Genomic DNA, 27,233 nt, shown 5'->3' with positions numbered 1-27,233 from the left:
CGGGGGAAAAACCCACAGAATTGTTGTGCTGTGGCCTCTCCAAGAGCTGCGCTTCAAAGCAGTTGTACCAGCAGTTATTCAATTTTGTAGCGGAAGATAAACGTGCTCCTGCACACACAGCAGGTTGTGCAACCCTGTTCTTATAAACTGTTAGTCATTTCCAGGCACTGGAGAAGATGGAGCTTCTGCCTTGCCCTGCCTTTTCCTGAAGGAGGAAAGGACATTCACCTCCCTCTGTGCTGAGGGCAGGCTGAGGGAAATGGATAGCTCTGTCTTGCCCAGGGGACAAGAAAGCGTTCGCCTTCGTTTGCTGGTGACTACACCTGTGCTTTGTCACTCCTCCCCAGGGACACTGCCTGTTCCCAGCGGTGGCTTCTTACAGCCCCCTTCCCACATGCTTTTGGAGGTGAAACCTGTTTCTTCCAGACTGTGGTTGTGGCTCTCCCTCCCTTATTTGTGGGTTCATAGGGAAAGATGCTGGCAATTCATTCATGTATTACATGAGAATTACACACACAATCGTTCATGTCCCACAGCAAGCTGGCATAACCCTGTGTCTGCTTATGTGGAGGTAAGCGTGGCATAGGTAGCAAAATACAGCACCGTTTCTTTATCACATCTCTGCCTTCCAGGACAGTGCAGGAGTGATTTTTATGGTTGTAAAGGTCCTGTCCTTAAATATGAACTGGTTTAGGATGGGTTTTCTCCCATAATTAGTTTGGAATTTTATAGGGGTTTCTGGGGGAGCTCTGTAGAATGTCCCTCTGTGGTACTCTTTGTGCACCTACTACTAATTAGCCTTTGCTTATTTGTTCCTGACCATGTAGTCTGTGCTTTCCTAAATTGAGATGTGCATTTGGTAAATCTGGTATGGTAAGTCCCAACACCTTTTTGGCCAAATCTCATTGTTTACATGCAACTCATCCGCTCGTCAGGTACTGTGTAAGAGACTGGCCCCTCTCATCTGTCCCGCCTGACAGTATGAGTGCTGCTGGTGGGGTCACCTTGGTGCCTCGCTGGCCTGGGGTTGAGGAAAGGATGCTGGAGCCTTTCCTGCTCCTGTGTGCTGGGCTCAGGAGTGGGGCTGTGCTAGGGACACCATCTCCAGCCTTGCTGAGGCTGGCTGCAGTTCTGGTGATGCCAAGCCACCGTGGTGCTTCACGGTGCTCTCAAATGGCTTACAGCCAGCCAGCACTGCAGCTCACCCGCCCGAAGCACTGTGCTGTCAGCGGCACGGCCAGGGGCATCTCCTCCCTCTGCCCATCTGCCCTTGCTGTCTGCTTGTCCCTCAGCAGGGGCTGGCTGTGCCTCCCAGCCGCTCTCTGGCACGCCGCAGCACAGCCGGCCTGCTGCACAGTGCGTCAGGGCTCCTGCCTCACCTGCAGGTAACTTTCCCAGCTCTTCAGCATCTGTTCTGAGGCCTCGGGCAATTCCTGCACAGCACCATTGTGCATTGGTGGCTTTCACAGCGCTGCAGTTCAGCAGTACCTTCAGTGTACCTTTTAATTTCTTTTCATGGGTCATACACAATGTGTATCCCTGGAACTGGCCACCTGATTCCAGTTAATCTTGCTGTTTATCACAGTTTGCTGTGGTTATCTTCAATATACCAGTCAAAGACTTTAAAAAAAATAAAAATCTGCATTGATCCTGTAGCATGACTTGTGTAACACAAGCCCCTGATTTCCCTAAATTAAGGAATTAATCCTACTTAAATTTGAGCAGCCTGTAGATAAATATTGATCTTAATTTTAAAAAATGTTTAGTAATGGAAAACTGACATTATTGCAAAAATGTTACTGAAAATCAATATTAATCATCCAGAGAGCTTTTTGGCATAGCTGTTGAAGTCATCCAGACCTGCTGATACTGGACTGCCGGTTTTGCTAACATTGTTTAACATCGTTCTAAGTTATTGTTGGATTAGAAATACACTGTTATCATTATCATGATATCTTATGTTATCCAGCGTTTTCTCAACTAAAGAAAAGAAATATTGCAATCACCACTTCTTTTTTTGTATTATACTTGGTGAGCCATATGACAATCATGATTCTTTTTCCTTGCTGCACGGAGATTTTGTTGTTTTTTTAATTCTGCTAATTGCAGGATTTTTCTTGAATCCTTTAAACTTTTATAGCAGTTCTCTCTAGCTGAAAGTTTGTTGTTTCTCTGCATCACCATCTACTTCCACTTTCTCCCATATCAATGAAATATCAGTGGCTCATAAACCAGGAACAGCATTTGTAGATGGTGTATCATCCACTAACCTGATCTTGCTCACACTTCCTTTCCAACAAAAGCTTTAATTACTCATTTTAATTATCTAATCATGCTTTTCTTCTCACCCCAGTATTTTTATTATTATCAGCTTAAATTTTTCCCTATACGTTAATTGTTCTGACATCTATCTAGCACACAGGTTTCTAGTTCTGATGCAGACACAATATCTTCTTTTCCCATCTTTAGGAATTTCAAACAAATTTGTTTCCCAAATCTTGATTTTTGTGCTAGATGAATATTCATTTGGTCTCTCTAGCCATTCTCCTTTTTGGTAGTAGTTTTATTATCCTGATTGACCTATTTCTTGCAAGGTTGGCTCCCCTTCTGCTGAGTTGGAAGGCATCTGGATTACCAGCCTTTTTCCTTAAGAAGATGGTCACTGTCCCACACAACCAAATCCTTCTGCCTTTGAGGGTTGCTAACACATCTGTTCACTGGGTTAATCTTTGACCAAAGGGAAACCTAATAACGCTTCAAGATCAATGGTGATTTAGGAGGATGTGCAACAGGGAACAGATGTTGCATTTAGATATTGTCCTGGTTTTGGCAGGGATAGAGTTAATTTTCTTCCTAGCAGCTGGTATAGTGCTGTGATTTGGATTTAGGATGAGAATAACGTTGATAACACACTGATATTTTCAGTTGTTGCCAAGCAGTCAAGGACTATTCAGCTTCTCATACTGCCTTGCCAATGAGAAGGCAGGGGGCACCCAAGAAGCTGGGAGGGTACACAGCCAGGACAGCTGACCCAGACTGGCCAAAGGGATATTCCATACCATATGATGTCATACACCATATGTAACTGGGGGTTGGCTGGGAGGCAGCACAGATTGGGAACTACCTGAGCATTGGCTTCGAGTGGTGAGAAATTGTGCTGTGCATCACTTGTTTTGTATATTCTATTCATCATCATCATCTTCCTTTTCTTTCCTATTAAACTGTCTTTACCTCAACCCACGAGTTTTACTTTTTTTTCCTTTTCGATTCTCTCCTCCATCCCAGTTGGCGGCGGTGGAGGGGAGTAAGCGAATGGCTGTGTGGTGGTTTTAGCTGCCACAACAGATATCCATCCCAGTGCACCCCTGTGCTGGCTGACAGTTCCAGTTTATCTGAGTTGGGCCCACACCAGCTGGCTTTTATCCAGATGCCAGACATTTGTCTAAGTAGGGGATGAAAAACTGCTGGGCATCTATGAGAGGTGACACACCTTATCACACCAGAGACGCTGCAGCCCAGACCTCAGCAGGCACACCTGTGGCTTCCTGTGGGAGCAGTGGTGGAGGGGGAAGCGTGCCCTGTCTTCGCCCATTGCCCTGTGGACCTCAACAGCTTCAATGATTTTATGCTAGTCAAAGGCACAAATCTTCGCTCAAGATGGCTGGCCACTGCACTGAATGCTTCTTGTCTGAAGGCAACACAATTATGTTTCTCCTCTTTTTCCTACCTCCCAAGCTCTTGGTCCCAGGTCAAGGGGACCTTGGCTCAGGTCATGCCCCAAGTACAGAGCCAATGGGCAGCACAAAGCATAGTGCTCACCGTGATATTCACGACCTCTCCTGACAGGGCTCCTTCACCAGATAGCAGAGAGGTTACTGGTGCGTAGTTTCGCTGTCAAAGGTGAGCACTGCTGTTTGCCAGATTTCTAAATTTGTAGCTGACTCGCACACTGGCATATGCACCAGGTAGCTGGGTCTGCGTTCAGGCTGGACTCGCGTGTTGCTTGCTAGGAAGGCTGTGGTAAATGGAAAGGAGAGAAGTACAATAGACATATTTGGTCCAATTAAAGACAGATCTAATAATACAGATCTATGAATACAGTCTTGCTGAAAGTTACTTTACAGTGAGTTACAAAAATTTGATTTTATGACTTTGTTGATCTAGTGTGAGTAGTGGTCAGCATGGTTAGCTGGGGAGCTGCATTCAAAAAACCAATGCAGGGAACCGGGACAGTCTTCCTCCCTCCATGCTCTCGTTCCTGGGGAGAGGTGATAGCTAGACGCCAGAGATGAAAGCAGGCTAATGAGAAGTATGTTTGAAGAGAGCAGGGGGAAGTCAGAGATCTAGTTATCTCTGGTAGCTTTGGCAGGAAAGTTTTAAAATACCATTTTTTCCCCAAAGCATTCTTAGCAACAAAAGTCATCTACTCTCAGATTGTTAAATTGCCTCCGCAGCCTTGAAAATTTCTGCCCGTTTTAGTGAATACTTCAGATAGCTGTATTAGAAAATGTGCCCACTGTGAGGCTGGGGAGGGTGATGTCCCCTGCCATGGGGGAAAACAGCACTTCTGGGTCGCAGTAACAATTTGTGTCCCAGTATGCCATAAGCTTGATCTCTCGCGTGGGTTTATGTGGCTACACACATTAAAAAAACCCCCATAATCTCCAAATGGCATCAAATGCAGCAGTCCAGATGAAACATGGGTCAGTACGTAGCTGTACTTTGTTCTGCATGGGGTCTTCTCTTTCGATATAGTTCAAGATCTCTCCTGTTTGAAGCCCTTCTGGGAGGACACATGTAATTGCCTGCGGGATCATTTCTCCTTCTCACTGACTGTTCCCAGCACTGTGTCTGACAGCAGGGAAATGCTCCATGACAAGTGGAGCTGAGCCAGTGCCGGCCATCAGGCTGTGGTGAATTGAACCTAGATTAACTGAGCTTGTTCCTGCAAGAGCTGGAAATGGTCATAGGCTGCTCTGTGTGAAGATCTCCATGTAAGATTTAATTTCTCCAGAGTATCTTTCCCTTGATAAGTTCTTGATAAACTCGAATTACTTGTTAAATAGTTGATAAACTCAAATTTAAAAATATATTGTACAGAAATCAAACTATTTTCCTTGTACTATGTTGTTGAAGAAAGAAAAGAAGAGAATAATTGTTGTTTTGGGGGCATTTCTGAGGCCAGCTGAAGCGAAGATGGTTTTTACTCAGGGACTTTACTGCGTAATTTTTAAGTGGAGTGTATTGTAACTGGAATTAACTGTGTAGTCCTTTCCTAAGGAAAAATGTAGATTTGAACTGTGAGCATAGCTCTGTAGACTTTTTTATTATTTAAATGCATTGGTTTCGTGTCTGTTTAACTTTTATGCCAGCATTGGTACCACAATTTATTTCCTGATTTTAAACAGTTCATATAGAATGTTTTAAAAAAGCCAAATCCCCAACCTACAAATCTCACCATTCACTGAGTACCTGATGCGAATGTTTTCTGTTCATGTATACTCTCACTGAAATTAGATGGTAATGCTAAAGGTGATCTTTAGCAAAATCCTGTAGCTAGAACTTGAGAGAAGCAGCTGTTATATTTAAAATTAGCACATAAAGTGTCATTAAAATAATGATAGAGGTTCACAGAGTTGCACTCTAAGTGCTAATCATCCTGTCTTTTTGGATAGGTTGACTGCTGTGCCATACTCCATGGTGCTTCATGGGTTTGGACGATTGGCCTGAATTAATTGGTAAAAGGCTGGAGGTGGTAGGAATAGGAGCACAGATGCAGGTAATGTGTCACATCTGCCGAATATCTGCCCGCTGAACTCATCAGCTAAATTAAAATCTCCTTCTCCATCTTTGATCTTTGCCAGTGTCACTGTTAGGTGTAAAGTATTATACTCTGTGGGGTGTCCTGAGGATTTTCAGTGTACTGACTTGAATTGGCAGGGGAAGAAAAAATTGCGGTGGAATAGGGATATTACAAGTCGTATGGGGAGCTAGAAAACTACCAGGGTTGGGGTTTTTTTTTGGCAAGCTAAAATAGCGACATGAAGAAATGATGATTGACTAAGATTGTCCAGTGGAGCTATAATTATAATCCATGATGGCTCGTCTCTGTTCATTTCGCTGAGATTTCATAAAAGGACTCAGTCAAATCAGCACCCATACCTTCACAAATGTACACTACTCTCTATCGTTTATCCAATCTCAAATTCATTGTTTTCCGTAGTACACTAGAAAAGGCTAAAATCCATGTGAGGCTAGAGATTAATTGCAAAGAATGCATAAATGGTTAGGAAGTCTTTAAATGTTTGAATACATTAAGACAGAGGAGGGAAATTAAGGAAATCAAGTTGGGATTTTTTTAAATGGAAAGCCACTGCAATGGTGGTATTTGTCCATAGCTCACTGTCTATAGGCATGAACAGATGGCTGCCTCTTCTCTTTCAGGACTTTGATGCACTTTAATAGACCTCGGTCTGTTTTAAAGTGAGTACGAGCACGCATCAGATAAAATCTTCGAAGAGAGGGATGGTAGCCCACACATACGGGAATTTCAAAATAGATTGTGTATTTATACCGAAATGCTAGATGATCTTTCATGGCCTTTCTATATCGAAGTGCTGTTATTCTGAAATTGTTTTGTATCATAAATCTCTATGTTGGGAGTATTTATTTTTATGAGCTTTATGAGAATATATGTCAGAGTATTCTTTCTAAAAAAGACTAAAATGATGAATGTGTGGTTTTCAGTATCCATTTTTGGATTCTTATATAGAAATTGCATGTCAGACTTGCACACAGCCATGCTCACTGCAACTTGGCAGTGTATTCAGCGGGAGCCCGCTACAATAGTGACCTGTTCTGTCATAGCTGCATTTAGGAGCTTAATATAAAGTTCCAGGTTTTAGAAAAGTGTTTATAAATGACAGTGTATGACTTGTGATGGATTTTTGCATACTTAAATTATAAAACATGATATGACATAGCCCCACAGAAAAATGTATTCATGGTGAGTATGTCTTGATTTTCACAATGCACTAAGAGAGCAAAAAGCCATGCATATGCCTCAATATCTGTAAAACCAGGGTTTGTAATCCCTTTTCAGAAAAGCACCCTCCCATCAGGAGAGCATCCAGCCCATGTCTGAACCTAAAGCATCCTGCTAGTTTTAAAATCCCACTGCCTTTTCGTTGGGGTTTAATAGGCACAAATGATCTCTTACATTGACATACTTCTCAGAGCAGGGGCTTAAAGAAAAATGCTGCTTTAACTATTGGTATAGCAGCCAATCTGACTGAACTGAAGGTATTATCCTGGCAATGTCAATGAACAGAATAATCCTTTTGTATTTAACTTACTTGTTTTAACATCTGATTTACTTTGAATAAATCTATTAGTAAAGGATAATGGCAACATTTTATTCTTCATCAACATTTTTATTGAAAAGAACATCATGAAATAACTTACATTGTTTGTATGAAACATTACATGTATATGGACCTTGGTGTGAACTTGGGGAATAGACATTGTTTGATCTCTGTAGCCATTTTATTCTAGTTTTAATTAACTTTTTACGTGCAAATCTCAATAGACTTTTATTTTGTACTGGAAGTGACAGGAGCAATGCTGAGACTAATCCAGTCCCTGAAAAAATCGTACTAAAAAGGAAAAATTGTACAGAACAGTGGTGGTTAAAGAAATAATTTCTGTGCTGAGACTGTATGTTCACTTTGTCTTTCCGTTGTCACTGACACTTTTGTATTTTTATAATATATATATATCTATCTCTCTGCTGAACGGAATATTAACAAAAGTATCTGAACCAAAAATGCCTGCATGGTTGAAAAAGTATTAAGAGTTTCATTTCCTGAACTTAGTACCTTGTTTTCAGTTCCCACTCAGTTTCTTTGAGTTGGTGATGGTGATAGAAAATATATACAGCTCTCACTAGCTGCCTTATTCATTTGCTTCTCACAGGGAGGAGCATTAGCCCAGAAGCAGAGGAAACAGCTCAGGAAGGGAAAGCAGCAAAGTATTAATTCCTGCTGTGATACTGATGTTCTGGTGTCTCTTGTCAAATCAGCTTCTCCAGTGTTTTCTAATTTGACCTTTTGCTATTAGGAGTAGAAACTCAAATCTGAGGACTTTTAACTTCTGCATGATTTCAAATCAGGCTGCTTTGGTTCTACTGTGTAATCAGCAAAGGAAATGTAGCTTGATTGAGGGGCTTGGGAGGGGATTGAGAAGGAGTTGAGAAGTGGGATTAGTCTCTTCCCATTCATCCCTCCATACTGTCCTTCCTTTCTTTTCCGTCTGCAACCTGATTTAGTTTTGTTTTCCTCTTCTCTCCCCCCTTCCTTATCTGACATACAGCATCCTATGCATTGCATATATTTATTTTCTGTTATGTTTTCTGCCAGACCTCATCTCCTTTTTTATTCCTTCTATTCCACATATGCTGTTAAAATGGGGAAGGGAAGGAGTGTGGACACAAGGAAGCAGGCAGAATGAGTGCTGCTGTGGAACATGCAGAAGTACAGCTCTGTTATTTAGCATCCCTTGCCTCTAGTCTGACCTTATACAGGAGTATGAGGCGTGGGAGCTGCTTTCACAGAGCTGTTCAGTGGAAGCCTCTTTTGACAGAAAGAGTAATGTTTTTATGATAAGGTCAGAGACAATATGGGTTCAGAAAGCCCAGGGTCAATACCACCAGCTCAGCTGCCCTACAACTCCCACAAGGAGAAGTCTCCTTGGGTTTATACGTTGCATGGAAATGGCAGGTGACTGGCAACTTTCAACACCCATAAACCTCATAGACAATGAGCTTATTTATTATCTTAAGGCAAGAAGACAGGAATAGTAATGGAATTTTTGTGGAGTAAAGGAGACAAGAGGAAAGTGTTAGCAAGATGTTTTATAAGCCTCACAAAGAATAATTTAAGCGAGTCCTATATTATGCATAGTGAAAGGCAGTTTTTTCTGCTGGAAGACCTCTTTTGGTGTGTTTTAATGTGTTTATTTTTCAAAGTGACTGATGGGAATCCAGGTTATTTTTAAAATAAATCTACCTAGACCTTTAACTTATAGTAAGCAGTCTCCCTTTCCCCCCCACCAAGTGAGACTTTTGGACTAAACAGGGTTTATCTATCTATCTATCTATCTATCTATCTATCTATCTATCTATCTATTTCAAACTCTGCAAGGGCTTCTCAGGTTCTCAGGATGTCCTCCTTCTATTCAGTGCTTGTGCAGCACATTCACCAGTAATTATTGTTATCAGCCTTTGCTTTCTGCTCTCTTCCATCCACTATACCCTGCCTGCATCCTCCTATGTGCTCACGTACTCCCATAGTAGAAGCAAGGCTGCCTTCCTCCAGGGGACTGCATCTTGTCCCCGTGCTCTCTTCTCAAAGGACACACTAGGGAAGCTGAAAGCACGTCAAGCAGGCACTGTCCGTCAGAGGAGTTAACAATACTGATTCTGCAGTCAGCAGTGGTTGTCCTAACTCCTGTTGGGAAATGTTTTCAGGAATATTTACATTTCTAGCCAGCCAAACCAATGCATATCTTCAAGCCTTTATAAGACCTGGAAGGCAGAATGTGTTGGCTGTGGAGTGCAGACTTGCACTTTTCAGGCTCTCAGGGCAGCCCAGGGCAGCCGACTGTGCCTGTTAGTCTTAATGGCTCCATTCCTCTTTGTTTAGATACTTAGTGGTGTTGCACACCTTGATAGATACGTTCCAAATTAGATTGCCGTACAGAGTAAAGGTGTCTTTTTTTCTTAGGGACCTTTCAAGAGATGTGGCACAATAGTCTGTGATCTTTCAGGGCTTGACAGACAGCAGGTTAAAAGCCACTGGCTTATCCACCATTTCTTATGGGTCTCAGTGGCTTGCTTTGCTGTTCTTGCAGTCTTAATGAGTGCATTCTCAACTTTTTGACTCCAGCAAAGCGCTTATTTCATGCAATATGGAAATCATAGCTTGGAATCGTTGGCTTTTTTTTTAAATACTAGTTATTTCTTGAAATACCTTAAAGATCAAACTTCTATCAGACATCTTGCCCTGGTTATAGATATAGGTCCTGTTCTCTGTGTTTTCTTGTTGATTTGGTCAATACAATTCCAGCTGTGCCTGCAGTTGTATCTTCTGGTTCATAGGAGTGGTGATGCTAGCTATAGGGATGCTTCCTGACATAGTTAATAAGATATTGTAGTCTTCTGGATTTGAAAGCTACAACAAGTAGTTGAAAGCATTTTGCTCTGTTCTTGCTTAGGAATTGTAGTTTTAATATTTTCTGGAATTTATTATCTGGAATGGTTCTCCCTCCCTTCCAAAAGGCAGCTTACAGTAATGTGTACTGTATTCTGCACCAGGCTCTCCTTTTAGAGACCTCAGCTAATGAAGAATATAGCGTCTTTGTGAAAAAATGGTGTGGCCTATTTGGCTTAACTTTTTTTCTTTTTCCCAGGAGCTTGCTATAGGTGTATTTCATTGGCTGCATAGTGTGCAGATGTTAATATATTTAGCATTTGCTTGGGTCTGAAGTTTTATATACCGTGTCTTATTAATAGTCTATATTCTATTCTGACTCCTTAAATCAGCTTGGTTTCCCTCAGTCCTTCATTATAAATACCTGGACAGGGCACAGGCTGGCCATGATAGAGTGATTTGGGCTCTGGCATTCATCATGCTGTTGGCCTGCCAAAAACAGGGCTTGTTTGACCTTCAGAACGTGGCAAGTCCGGATGGTTTGTTTGAGCTTCTGCCTTAAACACCGTGTTTCTGCAAAGTCCTTTATTTCTGTCAGGTTGGTTTGAGCTATTTTTAATGTGTGAGATTTCCTGTTATTTTTAATTGCTTTCTGCTATCTGTTTTGAAATTATTTTATGAATCGAATAAGCCCATCATTAAAATTAAGCACATGTGCATGCACACACACAGAGTACTATGATGGATCTGAAAGTGCTGGCAATACATTCGTAATACAGAGAAAGATTTAATAATTACCTTACCATTACTGCAATGTTGGGACAAAAAGTTTAAGTAGAGTTTAACGCTATGAAAAGATGAAATTTGCGTTTATTCTTCCTGCAGTTGTGGTAGGTGATAGGTTGATGCTGCCTTTGTTTCTTGGAGCTTCAGAGCCAAAGACATTGTGAACGTGCAGCTGTGAATTCCTAAAGGAGAAAAAGTCCTGGTTAAAAAGCTTGGGGGATTGGTGCATGGAAAGATTAAAAATTACTTGCTTGTCTTCTTGAAGGTTATGGGAATATAATTTTTCATAAATGTCACATATCCATCTGTATCTGTTTCTTTATTGTTGTATTTTTTGTAGGATTACAAAAAGCTAACTAAGGCATGGTTAAGTTGCATGTAGGCAAAGATGTGGGCAAGCAGTTCTCATAATTTTTCAAAATTTGAAGAATACTGCAGATGATCAGCTGCTTGCCCTAAATAGTATTTGAGATTTAGTAGGACTCGGGAGGCACTGGCAAATAAAGAGTATTTGACAGGTTAAAAGGCTTGCCGTAAAGAACCGGGCGCATAGATGCTGTCTGGAGCACAGAAGGTGGCCTAGGTTTTGTGAGCTTTAAGTAAAACAAATATGTATATATTGTTTTGTAAACTTGACATCCCTTTTGTTCCCATGCTTTGTTCCCACTCCCAAAAGTACACAGCACTTTATTTCAAAAGACTCTGACTCTGCACTGTGTTCACGCTTGTCACGGCTTCCAAAACCGGTGAAGTTTTGCTGACAACTGAACTTAGTCAAAGTTACTGCACAGTCTTTGTGGATATATAAACTTTTCCAGGGTAGGGGCTGAAAGTAGGAGAGTATTTCACGAGGGCATGAGGAAGGTGACAGGTTTATAGGCCGACTCCCGAAAGAAGTGCATTCTGAAAGATCTGTTTTCACAAAGCCTGAGCTGCGCCAGTTTGGACTAATGTGTGTCGTTTGGACTATAAATAAAGTGGGGCAATCCCAAGATTGCCAAGATAAATACGCCGGTACTGGCACAACATTTATGCAGCTCCTAGTGGCAGTGGTAGAATTGTTTTATGAATCAAAGAAACCTTGTCCATGGAATTAAAAAGGATAAGTATAATGCTGTAAATTTATGCAACATATTACTAACATGCAAAAGTATGTTTTACTCTTAAACGTCCACACCAGAGTTACACTTGTGCAAATTTTTGGTTTAAAGAAATAATTTCACTCTTCACCAAATGGATGTCCCAGTACAAAGTCAGCATGTACACCGTGCTTCGGTGACAAGATTAGCCTGTCTTTGTGGAAAGTCATGCCCAGTAAGAAGAGCTGGTAGGATCCAAGCCTAAAGCAGTAAGCACAGTAATCTCTGTGATTTCTGGAATGAAAGTACATGAGATAAATTTTTTTGTAAGCTTTTCTGAAGAGGGAAAGAATGTTATTAGGAGTAATAGAATGACAGTTAAAGCAAGGAAAGAAAATTGTAGACTGATGGAGAGAACTATTTTCCAGCTGTGAGGTCTGATGCATCCTGTGGAGCAGTCTCCAGAGGAAAGCAATGGAGATGTCATCACTAGAGACACTTAAAGACACAAGTAGGCTGAAAAATACATGATATAATTTACTGCAAATAGCAGTAGTACAGCATGGGAATGAAGGTGGGATAAATAACCTCATGAAAAAATTACCATTCATAACTTCTTGTCTTTAAACATAATGTTGTGACTTTGCTTATTCTTATTTTACCTGAAGCAAACTAAACTCCTATTTTCTAAACAGTTTAACATATTTTACTTACTTTTTATGCAACTTGAGTGACGGTCTCACTGTCTCAGCTATTACCTCTATCTTTGGTTTCCCACAGTACACACAGAGCTAGCTTCTGCTTTCCCTGGCATGCAGTTGAGAAATTCCTAGCTGACCTCTTCCCCAATCTCTGTCAACTGCAGTGACAGCAGCCTGGGCAGATATTTCTGATCTGCTTTGCATTATGGTCTACACAGGTAGAAGGTGGAAGGTGTCTTCCCCATGGGTACTCCTAGAAGATCATTATCCATTTATATACTGATGGGAAGGGGGAATATAGAATTTTATTTCCCTAGATGGAAAAATCAGAAAGCTTTAAAAGAATCTAGCAGCAGTTTTAAACACTACTTCTACTTTTTAATTTTCAAGCAGACTGCAGGGAAAACATCTGCCAAGGTTGGGCTAAGAAAGCAGAGGAACAGTTTTGATGCACAAGAAAGTCACTGTTAACATCTGCTGGTACAGTGGAGGATATGCACAGCTCAAATGACCAGTATATATTTCTCCTGTTGCATTTCATCTGCAAATGTAATAGTAGATCATACCATGTGTCATCTTTTGTTAATATGCAGTGAAATGCTCCCCACCAGGAAGCTGATTACCTTTTGTCCCGAGGAGGCATGGTGGTGGGCAGCCGCGGCAGTCAGGAGCGTGCATGGTGGCTTAAGCTTGAGGGCATCGTCCAGGAGCCATGGGATATGGCTTGGCCCCTTTTCCACTAATCAGCGATCACTGACTTCCCAGCTCAGCAAAATCCCATCTGGAAGGGGTAGCTGAACAAGGATAGGGAATAAAAGGTAACACTAAGGTCACTGATGCATTTTTAAATTAAATATCTATTCATAAAAGTGTTTTTCATGAGGTGTGGCATTAATGCTGTCTGGTTTTCTGGCCCTCAGCCACTGCTTTGGCTCAGGTCTTGCTCCTTTGCTCAGCTCCCTTCTCCAGAAGCCTTGTTGGAACTTCTGTTATCTTCTTGACATTGGTGTTCCTCTGTCAAGTTTGGCTCAAATATTCTTGAGGGATGCTGATTTAGCATTTACCAATGTTAAACAATGCAATTGAATCTCTTAATTGTTAGAACTTCGTACAGAAAACAGTTTTCAATATATTTTTTTTTCAAAAAGCTTATGTATGGCCCCTTCGCACAATGCCAGCATGCAGCAGTACATCAGAGCCATGTGATGCTCCTAAACACACATGCAGAGAGGACAACAAAACCTTACTGTGGACCATGATGCAACTCCTAACAACCACAGATGTTCACAACAAAAAGTGTAGCCTGAATATCTGGAAATGTTTTCTGTCAATGAAATCTGTGTCACTTAGGGATTTCCTTTTAAGTGAAAAAGGTTTATAGCACCATCCTCTAGAATAAGATTGTCTACAGAAGTTATATGTACAGAAAAATCCCAAACTGTCTCATAGAGGAAAATAGTTTACATCCTTAGTTTCTTTGAGTTTTTTCGCTTTCCCAGCTTCTTCAGTTTCTAGCTGCTCTGGTTAAGCCTCACATATTTCACTTCTGTGATGCCTGTATTATTTCCAGAAACAATAAACAGAAGCTCAAGACAACAGAGTGAAACTTGCTTTGAATCCTAAAATTATGTAACGATTCAGTAACGATTCCGGTTTCTGGCATTCAGGTTTAATCCCTTAACAAATTCTTGATGCTGTATAAACAAAAAGACATATTTATTAGATTTGAAGTAGTTTGTGGTTGGGGTATTATTTAAATAGGATTACTTCTTTATTAGATAATCCACTGAAGTGAATTTCACCATATGCTAATATCTCTTGAGACATGTTTTCAGCTTTCTGCAGATCCTGCATGTTTTAGATGGTCTTCAAAAGTTCTGAATTTTAAATAATAAAAATATTTTTAAAAATAGCTTTGGGAGCAGATCAGCGTACTTAGCCATTTAGGAAACCAAGCATTTCCATTCAGGTGCCTGAGCACAGGCTTAGGAAGTTAACTTTGGACAAGCAAACTTGGAGGACATTTGGATCATTTCTCAAACAGTCAGTCTTCCTGAGGTATTGTGAATATCAATAGGAAATGGATTCAGGGTTATGCATAATTACAGTACCCTACTTTTCTTCCTTCTAGATTAAAACTGAGCTGCTACTGTAATAAGTAACCATATAATTCAGAAAAAAAGAGAATTAAATTTACATAAAGTATAATAAAATGGAATAAATTTTCACTTTAGAGAGACAACATAGTTATTCATTGTGTGCTTTAACTGTTAAAATTAAGTTTCTAAGAAAACCAGAAGACAGTCAGCTAAATGTGGGAAAGAAAAGTACCAGAGGAGCTATTCTAACTCTTCCTTCTCATAATTCTTCCATGTCACACACACCAACAAATGTTACTTATGGAATCATTTGAAACCCTATGTTTTCTTAATAAAGACTGCTGGAGAGCACTGAGCATAGAGTTTGATAAGAAAGGATTAAGATTAAATACATTCATATTTGTCCTACTTGAAGCCTAGTTCATTAATGACTGCTTTACATGCAGCTCTTTCTTAGGAAATTTTAGATACTTCTAAGCACTACTTCGAAAAGCAGCATTGCCATTTTAAAAATGAAATCTCATTGGAAGTGATTGAAGCCATAGGTTTAAAAGAAACTCAAAAAAATGTTTTTCCTGTGCACCAGGAGGAGAAATTAATTCTTTCTTCCATGACTGGAGCTCCCATAACAAGTCTGAAAGGGTTAGCATATGGGCAAAGCAAATTGTTGACATTTTATTGTTTCGTGAAGCATATACATTCCAAATCTGTACATTACACATCTGGTGAAAGAACTTAGCCAATTTTGTCTCTTTTTTCAAATGTTTATAGTCCGTTATGCTCTGACACAGCTGTGGTGACATTGTAGCAACCATGAATGTTCCAGGATGTTAATTTTTCTCTAGACTTTTGCATTATTTAAAAGCAAATCTTTTAAAAACATCCTCCTTTCCCAGGAAAAATACATTCCCTGAGATATTTTTTCATTATTGTTGTCAATAACAGTTACTAAGGCTAAAAGTTACACCAGGCTAAAAGTGTTTGTGCCAAATTTCCCATCAGTAACCAAAGTAAAATTCTCAGTATTCACTGCTTCCCAGCAAATTTCAATGTGGTTTATTGATTCAAGTGTATTCAATAATTCAGTTGTAAAACTTATCAAAGTTTTAAGACTTCCAGTTACCTTTATAAGTTTTAGTTATTAAAAAAAAAAAAAAAAAGAAAAAGGTCTGGGTAGTAGTATTCTTGTATTCTTGCTATGATTCATTTACAGCTGTTATAGCTATCAGATTCAGTTAAGTTGTGTTAGTATCTGTCTATTGATTGTGACTGCTACTGGTTACATTGATTGGGGTATTGCATAAATATTCAGAGTTATTTAGTCAGTTCTCATTCAGAATTATTTGCTCTTTAAATTCACGAAAAAGATTTGTCCACTGTCTTTAACAGAAGTCCTCTCAGCTGGAAGCTGTAGGGCAATGTGATAACCAAGCTTCAATTCCCTTCTCAATATTTTTTTCCCTTCCCATTGCTGTAGATCAACGTGAAAATTACATTTTCCAGAATTTCTAACAGTTCAGAGAAAATGTTTATGCATTTTTACCAGAAACAACTGGAATTGAGGAGAAGAGCTTACATGGGATCAGAGGCTTTTTTCTAGAGTGGTCCTGATGACTTTGTAGTGGCTGGGCTACTCACAGGGCTACACAGGGGATCTTGAGTTCAGATTCACTCTTCTGCCTGATCCAGTGCAGGGCCTGGAATTGATTGTAGAGGAGATAGCTAGCTTTAATCTGCTTTACTTTGTATGACATACCTAAAACATTGATCAGAGCAAGCAAGCAAGACTGAATGATTGTGTAGCTGGGATTTTGGGTACTTACCTATGAATGTGAGACTGGTGTTCGAGCCCCTGCTCCAGTAAATATTTAAGCTTACTTACAGAATGGAAAATCTTTAACAGAAAGGTCTGAGTTTAGAAGAGAGTAAGTTGCCACAGGAATGGTCCTAAAAGTTGTACTGAGACTCTGTGTAAGCCTTCCTCAACTTCAGAGCTTCTGTAAACCACGGACATCAGTGGATACATGCTTATTTTTATCTGCGAAAGCCTCCAGCTGCAAGCTGTGGGGATAACCAAGAATGCTGTAGCTCAGAATTTGCCAACTGTCACTGGTATGATACTGTGCCAAAAATGATGCTTTTAGATAATGCTGAGCTTTATGCCATTTAAAGATAAAATTCAGGATAAGTTTCAGATATGGGAAGTATGAGAACCTGTGGTATTTTGTGCTGTACTGGCATTATTCATAAAAATCTGTTGCTTTTAGTGAAAAATATTCTTTATTAAAAATTTAAGGAGTAGTAAATTTCTGTGAATGAGGTATTACAGATCTAGGAGTGCCTGAAGTAATAACTGTGACCCTGGTGCTTTTAATTTTTGAGAAAGTAATCTTGGGGATGTTCTTCTCTCAACTGTAATCATCCTCTTGACAACTTGTTGTGTTGTCATCCTCTACCTCTGTACAGGTGTGTGATTCTCTACTAGTCTGAGGTGCGTGCTATCCCAAATGGTGTAAGCAACAACACGTGCAGTTGATCTTACTCCTCAAGTACACTGAGACAGCTGGAGGCGTAGCCAGCTGGAGATGTAATGTGCTTCCTTGTGGAGTCTTAGGACTCACATTAGTTGGAGATGCTTCACAGTGGGGAACATTTGAGGAACACTTCAGATTTTACTTGCTTGGGTTCTGAAGTCTACTTAGGAGCTGTATGGTCAAACTCTAAAAGGTTTAATTAAATTCATTTCTCCCTTGGCCAAAGAACTGCTTATCCTATCATGAGACATAAGTAAGCTGTTGAAGAATGACAATGAAAAGCTGAAAGATGGAAGCTCTCTGTTCTCCCTCATAATGCTTCCACATCTACTGTTGAAAAAATTTAATATAACTTCCAGGATCCTCAATAGTAAAAAATTCCCCTATGTTTGAAATTCCTCACTTACAGATTTGGTGCCACGTTATTTCCCCTGCTCCCAGAGGAATGCAGACTTTGCAGAAGAGAAGCAGGTAAGAGCAGTGACGTAGAGCTGAGAACGAGCTGTTGTGTGGGGAGACAAGCTACGACAGTGAAGGATCTTCACATTTCCTCTCCATGTAGGAGGGCCAAAGTGGCAGCCGCTGAGTTGTTCAGTAGCTGTTCCCAGTGGGGTGGAAAGAGGCTCCCCCTTTGTCTCTGACTACACAGTTGGGTGTAGTTGCCTTCTGGGGCCACCTGATGCTGCACAGGATTTGGACACATTTATGGGGTTCAGTAGTTATTGGCTGGATGTGTGGCAGCAGCAGTGAAGGAAACATCCTCTAACCAGTTGTGAAGACTTGATGGAGAGAGTGCTCTTAGGCTTTACCACATCTGTAAACAACATCCTTGTGTCAACAGCTTTCGCAGCCACCTCGAGAGACACGCAAATGGTTCAGTGGCCATAAACCACCCAATATGTTGAATGCCTGGACTAGACTATTGAGGAAATAGCTTTAGGCTTTCCTTTTATTCCCTTTTATGTGTCCCCAGTCGGTATCCTTCAAAGGATATTAAACTGAATACAGCAAATATTTTGAAGATTTTGTATGGTCATTTTGCTAGCACAGTACCAAGCACTTTATATATATATATATCTCTATACATGTTGTCCAGTGTATAATCTTTGTAGGGTTACATTACTGTTGGTTTGTTACAGCGTATAGAGCCTTTGATCTTGGACAGAGGGCCCTGCCTGTATAGTAAGAGCAACACAGAACGATATAAATGGGTCACAGCATGGTCCCTAACGCAAAGAACAAATCATTCAGTTACAGGATAGATGCCACCAGGTTAAAAATAGGCAGGAAAGTACAAAAAGCTTTTTTTCTGCCTCACAGTCAATAGCTAAAGGCAGTAAACCTACAGTAATAGCTGTAAATAGTAAGACTACTTGCTTGTCCACTTGATCATTATCTTTGCAGTCTTTAATTAGAATTGTGTGCAGAGCTTTGAAAGAAGGATATGTGAGCTACTGTTACCGGTATTTGGGGCTGTTGTTTTCATGAGGACAAGCAAAATGAGAAAACAGGAAGATCATTTCGCTTTGCTGGTTAAAAATCTCAGTAATTTGCAAGATGCTCCCTCTGAGATTATCGCTGTGTTCTGCTGGGAAAGAGGTAAATTAATGCAGTGGTCATTGGCAACTGCAAACAATATGCAAGTACGATTTTGGGGGGGCAAATGACCCCCACCTTTTAATAGCATAAGAGGGTTTGTTTCCTGTAGTCGCTGAGCGAAGAGATCTGCTGACATAGCCGTCACCTTAATGTGACCTACTGACTTGCTGGAAGTAGTTTACCATGGGCTAATCTCTTAGCCAGAGGAAATTAGAAGAAAGGAGAGAAAAAAAAAAAAAAAAGAAAGAACCAGCGATGTAATAAATGCAGCTCCAAGAGTGTTATCTGCATAGCTATGCTCGTCCCGCTGTAGCGAACGTGGCCACCTGCAGTGCGACTCCTCCAGAAGCGGGCAGGAGCTGGTGCACCAAGCGGCAGGGTTTGCAGCTGCATGTCTTCGTGTTCCAGGTGAAGGTGTTTTGTGCTCAGGGGCAGCACAGTTTGGCCTGTGTATTTTTTATGGACTGTGACTCGCTCCCTGCTGATGATGTATTAGTATTACTGGTGTAGCTAGGTGAGACTTCTGCTTTTGAATCTAGCCTGTTTCTCCCTCTGCTTTGTATGCGTGGCTTCTTCAATATGTTACAACTTAACCTGATTTTGAGTTACTGTCTCCCACAATGGAGAATGCTTCATACCCTTTTGCTCCTTTGCTTTTTCAGGGTGTTGGCTTGCTGGGTTGGGTTTCATCTCCAAGAAGTCTACCTGTGCTGTAGAGGGGGAGGCTGGTAATACACAACATTTGAACAAACCCTTCTAAGACATTTTTGCATGTTTAAGACCCTTTCTGCTGACTATAGAGTGGATGGGGACATCAATAAATTATAATTTGGTAATAAATTCTTGTGGCTAGTACAACTTTGCTAGTACGTACAAACAGACATTTCCCTTTTTTGACAGCATGAATGGTGTCTGACATTTCAGGGCTATCAGGGTTTCCTTGTCTCTTTACTTTGTTCTTTAGGATGGCATCTATTTCTGCATCTGTCTGCTCTTTGTATTACTTGGCTGCCTCAAATAAGCATCTCAATAAGGCTGTTAGCATTATTTCTCCAGTCGGTTTTATTTGTTTTCCTTTGCTTCTGGGAATCCTTTACACTGATTTCTAGTTATGTTGCAGTGTGATTTTACTGTTAAGTGGGCATTGAAAGATAATTCCTTCCTGTCCTGGGAACAGCTTCCCAATCCACCAACGATACAATGGCTCACTGTTCTTTCCCAATAATAATTGGGCATATTTTGCATTAATAGAGGTTCAAATGTTTATGAAACAACTTTTTTGGGCTGCTTTTTTTTTTTGCTGCGAAAGTCTGTAGACAGATTAAGAAATGTAACACAACTGCATGCCTGTAATACCTAAACTATATAAATACCTGAGAAGTCTTCAATGTTAATATGCTTAAATTATGATACTAGCTTACTCACATATGCAGTCTCGGTTACCTTTCATATTTGCCAGTTGTTATGCAGAACATACTAGATTTTTTGCTCAGACTCCCTAGCAAGGAATTTGAAGGTGCACTCCCTCCCCTCGTTGGTACCATTAACCAGAAAGATTTGCAGGCTGAACCTTCATTCTGAACCCAGGATAACCACAGGTACTCCCAGTGCAGTGCAATATTGGGAAAATCCTATTCCAGCATGAGATTGTAGCTCATTTACTCATTGGCTCAGTGACAGAGATTCCATGAAAAAGGTCTGATTGTGAAAATTCTTCTTTTCTTTTTGCCCTCTCTCCAATCAGATGAAAAGAATTTGTATGTAATAAGTCTGACTAGAAGAAGGCTGTTTTGGTCTGTAAGTTGATAGGTAGGGCATGCATTCAAACAGGGCCCGAAAGTCATCACCATCCATCGGTTCCGGAGAAATTGTATTGTGTTTCCTACCCACTTTTTAATAGAAAAATGTGTGTCACACTATCTGCTGTCACGTTCAGCACCTGCAAATAAGTAGTAATGGATGGGATATGTAAGCCACATGTTATTAATAATCTGTATTTTTTTGGTGTTGATATGGTTTAGCAAGGCTGTACGGAGAGCCTTGTCTTGAGTTTGAGCTCAGCAGTGCCTCTTCTATAAAAGAAAAAAGATAATCCTACTTCCTTCAGAAGCTCTAGTTCACTCTTTAATTTTTTTCTTTAATGAGGGGATGTATATTCTGCATATGCAATAATATTAGCTTTTCCACTTTCCTCAAATGGAAGAATAAAGCTTTACATGTCTACCTTTTTCTTAAATTGTGTAGCTGGATCTATCTTAATATTTTTTCATGCTTCTGTATTTCCTGTAGCTGACAGCTCTATTTTCTTGTAGTTTGTACTAGCATACAGTATATTCAAGCCTGTTATCTTTCTCCTTGTAACAATGTAGTCCTAAAGCAATGGGAGTTCATTTTCCTGTAGAAAAAACAATTACATTGGCTGTTGAGGTATTTTACCAATATATGTTCTTCATTACTTGCTGCATTTTAATCAAGGTGCATGGCTATAACACAATATTTTGCCTTTTTCTTTCTCTTTTTTTTAAATTTACTTAGGGGTTTTTTTGTTACTGCATCCACCTAACAGTAGCAGAGTTCACTGCAGAGGTTCTCATCTTAAAAGCCACTCAGCTCTTCTAGTCACTTCTTTCTCAGACCTGGTTTTAAATTAAATTATGCTGACCAAACCCTTATCTTACTTGTAGAAAAATGGACTGCTGTCTTCAATGCAAGTTTCTAAAGGAGTTTGGGACTTTGCAAGATGTAAATAGTATAATCAGCAAAGAAGGCTTATTATGTCAAGAGTATCAGCTGAAAAAAACCCACCTGGTTCTCCAGAAAATGTTTGTGTGGTTCTACTTGATCTGAGGGTGCTATACCAGATAATGTAGTCTTTGATTCCTTTCCTCATTGATCTGTATTTAAGCATGTATTCATGCACATGCTGTAAACGCATCGGTCCTTTGCAACCTGAGGGAAAATATGCAAATAGAAGGATTTGATAATACTTTAAAGTGTTTGAGCACTTAATTACAGGACAAGCAAGACAGAAGCCTGATTTCTTCTGATTCCTTTCTTTTGATTGTAGCAATAAAATGCATAATATTAGTTCTTCTCTTTTATTCACATTTCTTTCCTGAGCTTATAGCTTGTTCTTTTTATAGCTACAATATAGTTGGGTTTTTTCCCTGCCGTCGTTCTGCTCTTAAGACGGATGTAGAATTGACTCACTTTCTGCCTAATGCTGCCTTTAATTGATGACTCATTTGCTCATCCCACCATTAGTGGTCTCTTATGCGCTGAGGTTGATCAGTAGGTATTCCACGTAGCCTCCTATTTAGACACAGACTGTCACAGTGCCATTCTTTAGGCGTAAATGTGCCTGGCCTATTTGGCAACAGCTTTCTGATGTTTTCCCCAATCAATCGTTACGACAGAAAAGGAACCACCCACTGACAGATCCCAAAGGAAAAGGAATGCATCTTTACAGCCAGAATATTCAAAAGCTTCTGGAAGCCTTTTGCTCCTTAACAGGGATGGTACCTCTCTCACTGGAGTCTTTGACGTGTGAAGCTTCTTAACATGAGAAAAAGGAAAGTTTCTATGATTGTGTTAAAACCGAAAAGACCTTTGTATGTCAAGCCTGTCATCAACTGAGTGTTATCTCCAATTTGAGTTTTACCCCATCCTTTTCAGCTCTGCCTTTCAGAGCCTGTCATCAAGTCTAAACATGACGTTGACCATTGAGTCAGCATTCGGAAATACCCATCCTCATCTAGCTCACAGCAGCTCTTCTGCTCTGCATTGCTAGTTCACACAGTATTGGGGTAAAAATTATGTTGTTTTTAACATATTTAACAGTAATTGGAAGTGTTGCTTGTTTCTGTTTAGATGAGAGTCCTTACACAAAGTCTGCAAACCAGGCAAAGCCACCTGATGGAGCACTGTCTGTGAGGAGACAGAGTATTCCAGGTAAGATTTGCTTTGCTTTTTATAACACCTAACTTGTTTGTGAACAGCAAGGTAATACTAATCAAAATTCAACTAGTTATAAAAAGCAAATGAATTACTACTGAGTAACTTTATAAGGCAGGTTCCATGGGAGCTGTAAGGAGTTTCCACAGTTAGGTTTCCTCAGGCTTTTGCTATGAAGAACATCCCTGTATCTGTCTTGTGCAGCAGATTTCAGATGTTGATCACAACAACCTTTTCATCAGAGGCTCATATTTTCAGGCCCTGTGAAATCTGTTCCTTCATATCTCATTCGATGGTATAGGGAGATTGGCTCATATTTTCCACTGCTGATCAGACAGGCTCAGAAATCTAGCAGAGCAACACTGCGTCAGAGTTCTCTTCACGTGATTTTCTGCTACACATATGCCATCCTTGTCTTTTCTGTCATCGCAGCGCACGAAGCTAGACCACTAGATCAATGGTTAAAATATGTGGTCTTCAAACTCTCTTCTAATTATTTTGAACAAATCTGTAAAATAAGCCAATGAAAAGCAAGTTTTATGTAGATTATGCAGCAATCTAAAGGAATTTTCACCTCAGGTAAAATTTTAGAGATCTTTTAATGAAAACAAATCAACACTGACAAAGTTTGTGCCAAGGCAGGTTTACTGATGTTACCATTCTCACCTCAAGCACAGTAACCTCTGACTCAAAGGGAAGATGTATTGCAATAGATATCATCGGGTCATGTCACCCACCTTCTAATGACTAATGTTAATATTCTCTGTGCTCCATGGCTATATTATTGAACAAAGTCATACATCCCACAGGGAGGCTGTGGATGCAGGGAATGGAGCTCAGACCTTTACCACTGCCAGGCTCAGATCTCATCCCAGTAACTATAGTGTTTCTGAAGGGCCAAAGTACATATTTTGTGGATGGTTTTTGTGCATGTTTGTATATGTGAGAGAGAGAGCGCACTGGATGATTTACCGTTGCTCATAATAAACATTTTTGCCTGTTGAAAACACCCTAGTGATCTAAAGATTGTTATTTTTATGGTAGAATCATGACAATCACAACCACTGTGAAATGACACAGCTACAGTGTCCAGTGTGCAGTTATTGTTATGAGAAACTCTTATATTATACAAACACCAACCAGGTTTTTTTCCTCCAAGTCAATACAAATCAAGATTCATTGTTCTTCAGAGGGAATTAAGACTTTTGTGCGGGTACGTCTTCAGGTAATGCTTTAGCTCAAAGGTCACTAATATTTAACATACTAAGTAGCTGCCTTTTTTTAAAAAAAAAATCTTTTGAATTTTTTCACTGTGAACTTAGCAATTGTCATTTATGATGTGGTTACTGTATTTATAAAACACGCTAAGATCCAGATACAGGCTGAAGTTCATGGTTTCACATGATATATTGAGAACTCCTGATGATTTTCAGTTGTGTTATTTAAAGAGAAGGCTTGATGAAAGTTGAATCGGTGCAATTTTTCTTTAGAGCATTAGATAAGATTAGGAATTTCAAGTGTTGAATAGTCATCATGACCGATGACCATTTATTTTGAATTTTTTTTAAAGTTACTGTATATTCTGGAGTTTTTGAGAGCATTGCAGTCTTTCCTGTGTGCTCTGCATGAGTCACAGTTTGTTCAGAGAGGTAATATTTGCAAATGTTTGGTGAGATGTACTCTGTTCATTTCAGGTGTTCTGAAAAACCTGATCTAAGCTTATATATGTTCTTCAGCTTCTAATACAGTGAAGACATTTATCTTAATGCTTTCTTACATCTCTAGACCTTAGGAGGCCCAAAGGGTAAATGAGATTTAGCTGGTTGGATATTAAAAAAATAATAATTAAAACTTCATCATGCCCTGACAAATTCACATTCTAGCATAGTGGATGATGTGGGTTTAGATACATAAATATCTTTGTAAAACTAAGTACTATTTTGAGAAGTAACTTGAACAGTTAGGAATTGACTGAAATTTCTGAAAATAACCCGTAAACATTTATCTCACTTGGACACTGAGAAAATTTGACACCACATTTCATATGTAAGCTAGCACCTTGTAAATAGCATCTATTCTTACTTGTCTGTGGGCAGCTTATCCACGTTATGGATTAGTCTTGACACAGATGCAGACACATCCCAGCTGATCAGCTTGGCAGTAGAAGGTGTACTAGTAGTATTAACTAGTAGCATTAACTAGTTTGAGACTGGAAGTAGTACAGCTGCTTTTACTTGGGGCCAGGATCGCACTTCTGACAGAATGTAGGTCAGCTCCAAATAGCTTTTGAATGGGAAGGTGTGATGCAATGAACCTGGTAAATTCTTCTCGATCTGGATGGAGAGATGTCAGCTGGAGTTACTGTCAGTCATCCTTACATGGACAGCATACACTGTATGGAAAGCATTCATTTCTATTCCCCCCGGATGGTATGCCTGATAAAACATCACATTCCTGAAGTGCTGTTTTTTCAAGCATGAAGCATGGCAGTGCCTTTGACAATATAGCTGTCTAATCCACTTGACGCTCTGTCATTCTTGAGACACAGACAGCAGATGTCCTGTTCCCAAGGAATGCTCTGGCCATTGAATCGGCCAAGAGAAAAAGTTTAGTTTTTAGCAAGGTAAATGATCTTATGCTGAGCTTTGCACAGGTTTGAACAGTCTGTGGAGAAAATACTGGTGAAAATAAATATCCAGGATGCGTGATGTAAATCTTCCAGTGTAGTGTAGGATTATGTCATCTCCCGGTGCCCAGTGAATGTTCCTTCTCGTGACATTTAAATTCACTTTAAAGGATTCTAGTGCTCCTTCCTTTGGCCAGATATCAAAAAGAGGAGCTTTTGTTGCTGACAGACCTGAAACTACTATACCAACTGTAAACTCCAAGAGGTTTTTTTTTCTGTTCTTCCATGTGAAACTGTATTGAAAGTGCACTATTGATGAGCAATGACTGAATGCACAGAGAAGTGATATAATTATACAGAGGTTACATGGAACTCAGACTTGTTTTATTGTACAGGGAAAAAATGTTGAAATAATCATTTTATAATTGAAGTCAAATGAGCACATACTGTGAAATCAGTGCACTGAGTTTAATTCCTTTCATCCCCAGAAGTAGGGAATGGATTAAGCATCTCTCTGGAGCAAAACTTGCTTGCTTAAGATGCAGAATGCATTATTCATGTGATAAGACTACATGTCATATTTATCATGTCTTCACATGGTGCAAAATCAACAAGCAACAGATCCTTTCAAAGGGATTTACAGAATCACTGAAATGATAGTTAATTCAAATTATATGCATTAATATAATTGCCGTTTGAAACTTGGACTTGATTTTGCAGATGTGTAGGTGTTTATTTATGGTTATATATACATGACTGAAAGATTATTTAGCTTTACAGTCAGAATTTCTTGACGTAAAAGTGAGGCTTGAGGTAACGCCAGCATGACAAGCAGCCTGCAAAGTAAGAAAGAAACAGATTTTCTCCCCTGAAGTTGTAAATTTAGACTGTTGACCAGTATATAATGAAATCTTATTGCTACTCTACCCATGTAGTAGGTTGCAGAAGGCAAAGGGGTGTGTATTGTGCCTCATCCAGGAAACTATCACTGTCAGACCAGTACTTAGGTGATGGAGTCACCATCCCTGGAGATGTTCAAAAAACGTGTAGACGTGGCATTTCAGGACATGGTGTTGGGTCGATGGTTGGACTTGACAATCTTAGAGGTCTTTTCCAACCTAAAAGGCTCTGTGATTCTATGATACTTAGGCACGTAAATGAAAGCAATATGTGTTTCAAAATTCATGGGTGAGACCCTTCCCGTAGAATCACAGATGCAGTTAAAAATGTTAAAACCAAAATATTTGGTACTCACTTGTTAGCTAACCTCTTGAATCCCTAGGGTTAGATGGCTGTAGTTCCCACTGAGTTCCTGGGCTGAGGTTTCCTCCTGGCTTGCCAAGGGTCTGAAGCGCTGCCTAGCCAAGGGGAAGCATTAGGTCAATAGCACTTGAGTCAAAGGTGTCATTCTCGTGGTTGCTTATTCCTGTGGGAGCTTTAAAAAGGGCATAAAATATTCCAGCAGTACTGGTACGATGTCAAGAGCTGATGACACTGTTAAAGAGGCACTTTGAAATCAAGGAGACTTTAACATATGCTTAAAGATAAGCATGTTCTCAGTGCTGTCCTGAACATGGACAGGCTGAATAGCTGCTCCCAAGCTTCCCAGACATGCCTTCTTACCTGTTTTAACAACAAGGAGAAATC

General features: G+C 40.0%; 1 protein-coding gene across 10 annotated transcripts in view; it reads left to right on the top strand.

The window, feature by feature from the left end:
• GRIP1 (glutamate receptor interacting protein 1) overlaps positions 1–27,233 on the top strand; it is a 334,877-nt gene that overhangs the window by 200,332 nt on the left and 107,312 nt on the right. For all 10 annotated transcript variants that reach the window (XM_075746053.1, XM_075746045.1, XM_075746076.1 and 7 more), the window contains exon 2: positions 22,877–22,957. In XM_075746053.1, coding sequence (XP_075602168.1) covers positions 22,877–22,957 — 81 coding nt within the window. The remainder of the gene's footprint in view (positions 1–22,876; positions 22,958–27,233) is intronic.

This window comes from Balearica regulorum, chromosome 1 (assembly GCF_011004875.1).
Source record: "Balearica regulorum gibbericeps isolate bBalReg1 chromosome 1, bBalReg1.pri, whole genome shotgun sequence".
Taxonomy (NCBI): domain Eukaryota; kingdom Metazoa; phylum Chordata; class Aves; order Gruiformes; family Gruidae; genus Balearica; species Balearica regulorum.
This window is presented reverse-complemented; position numbering and strand designations above follow the sequence as displayed.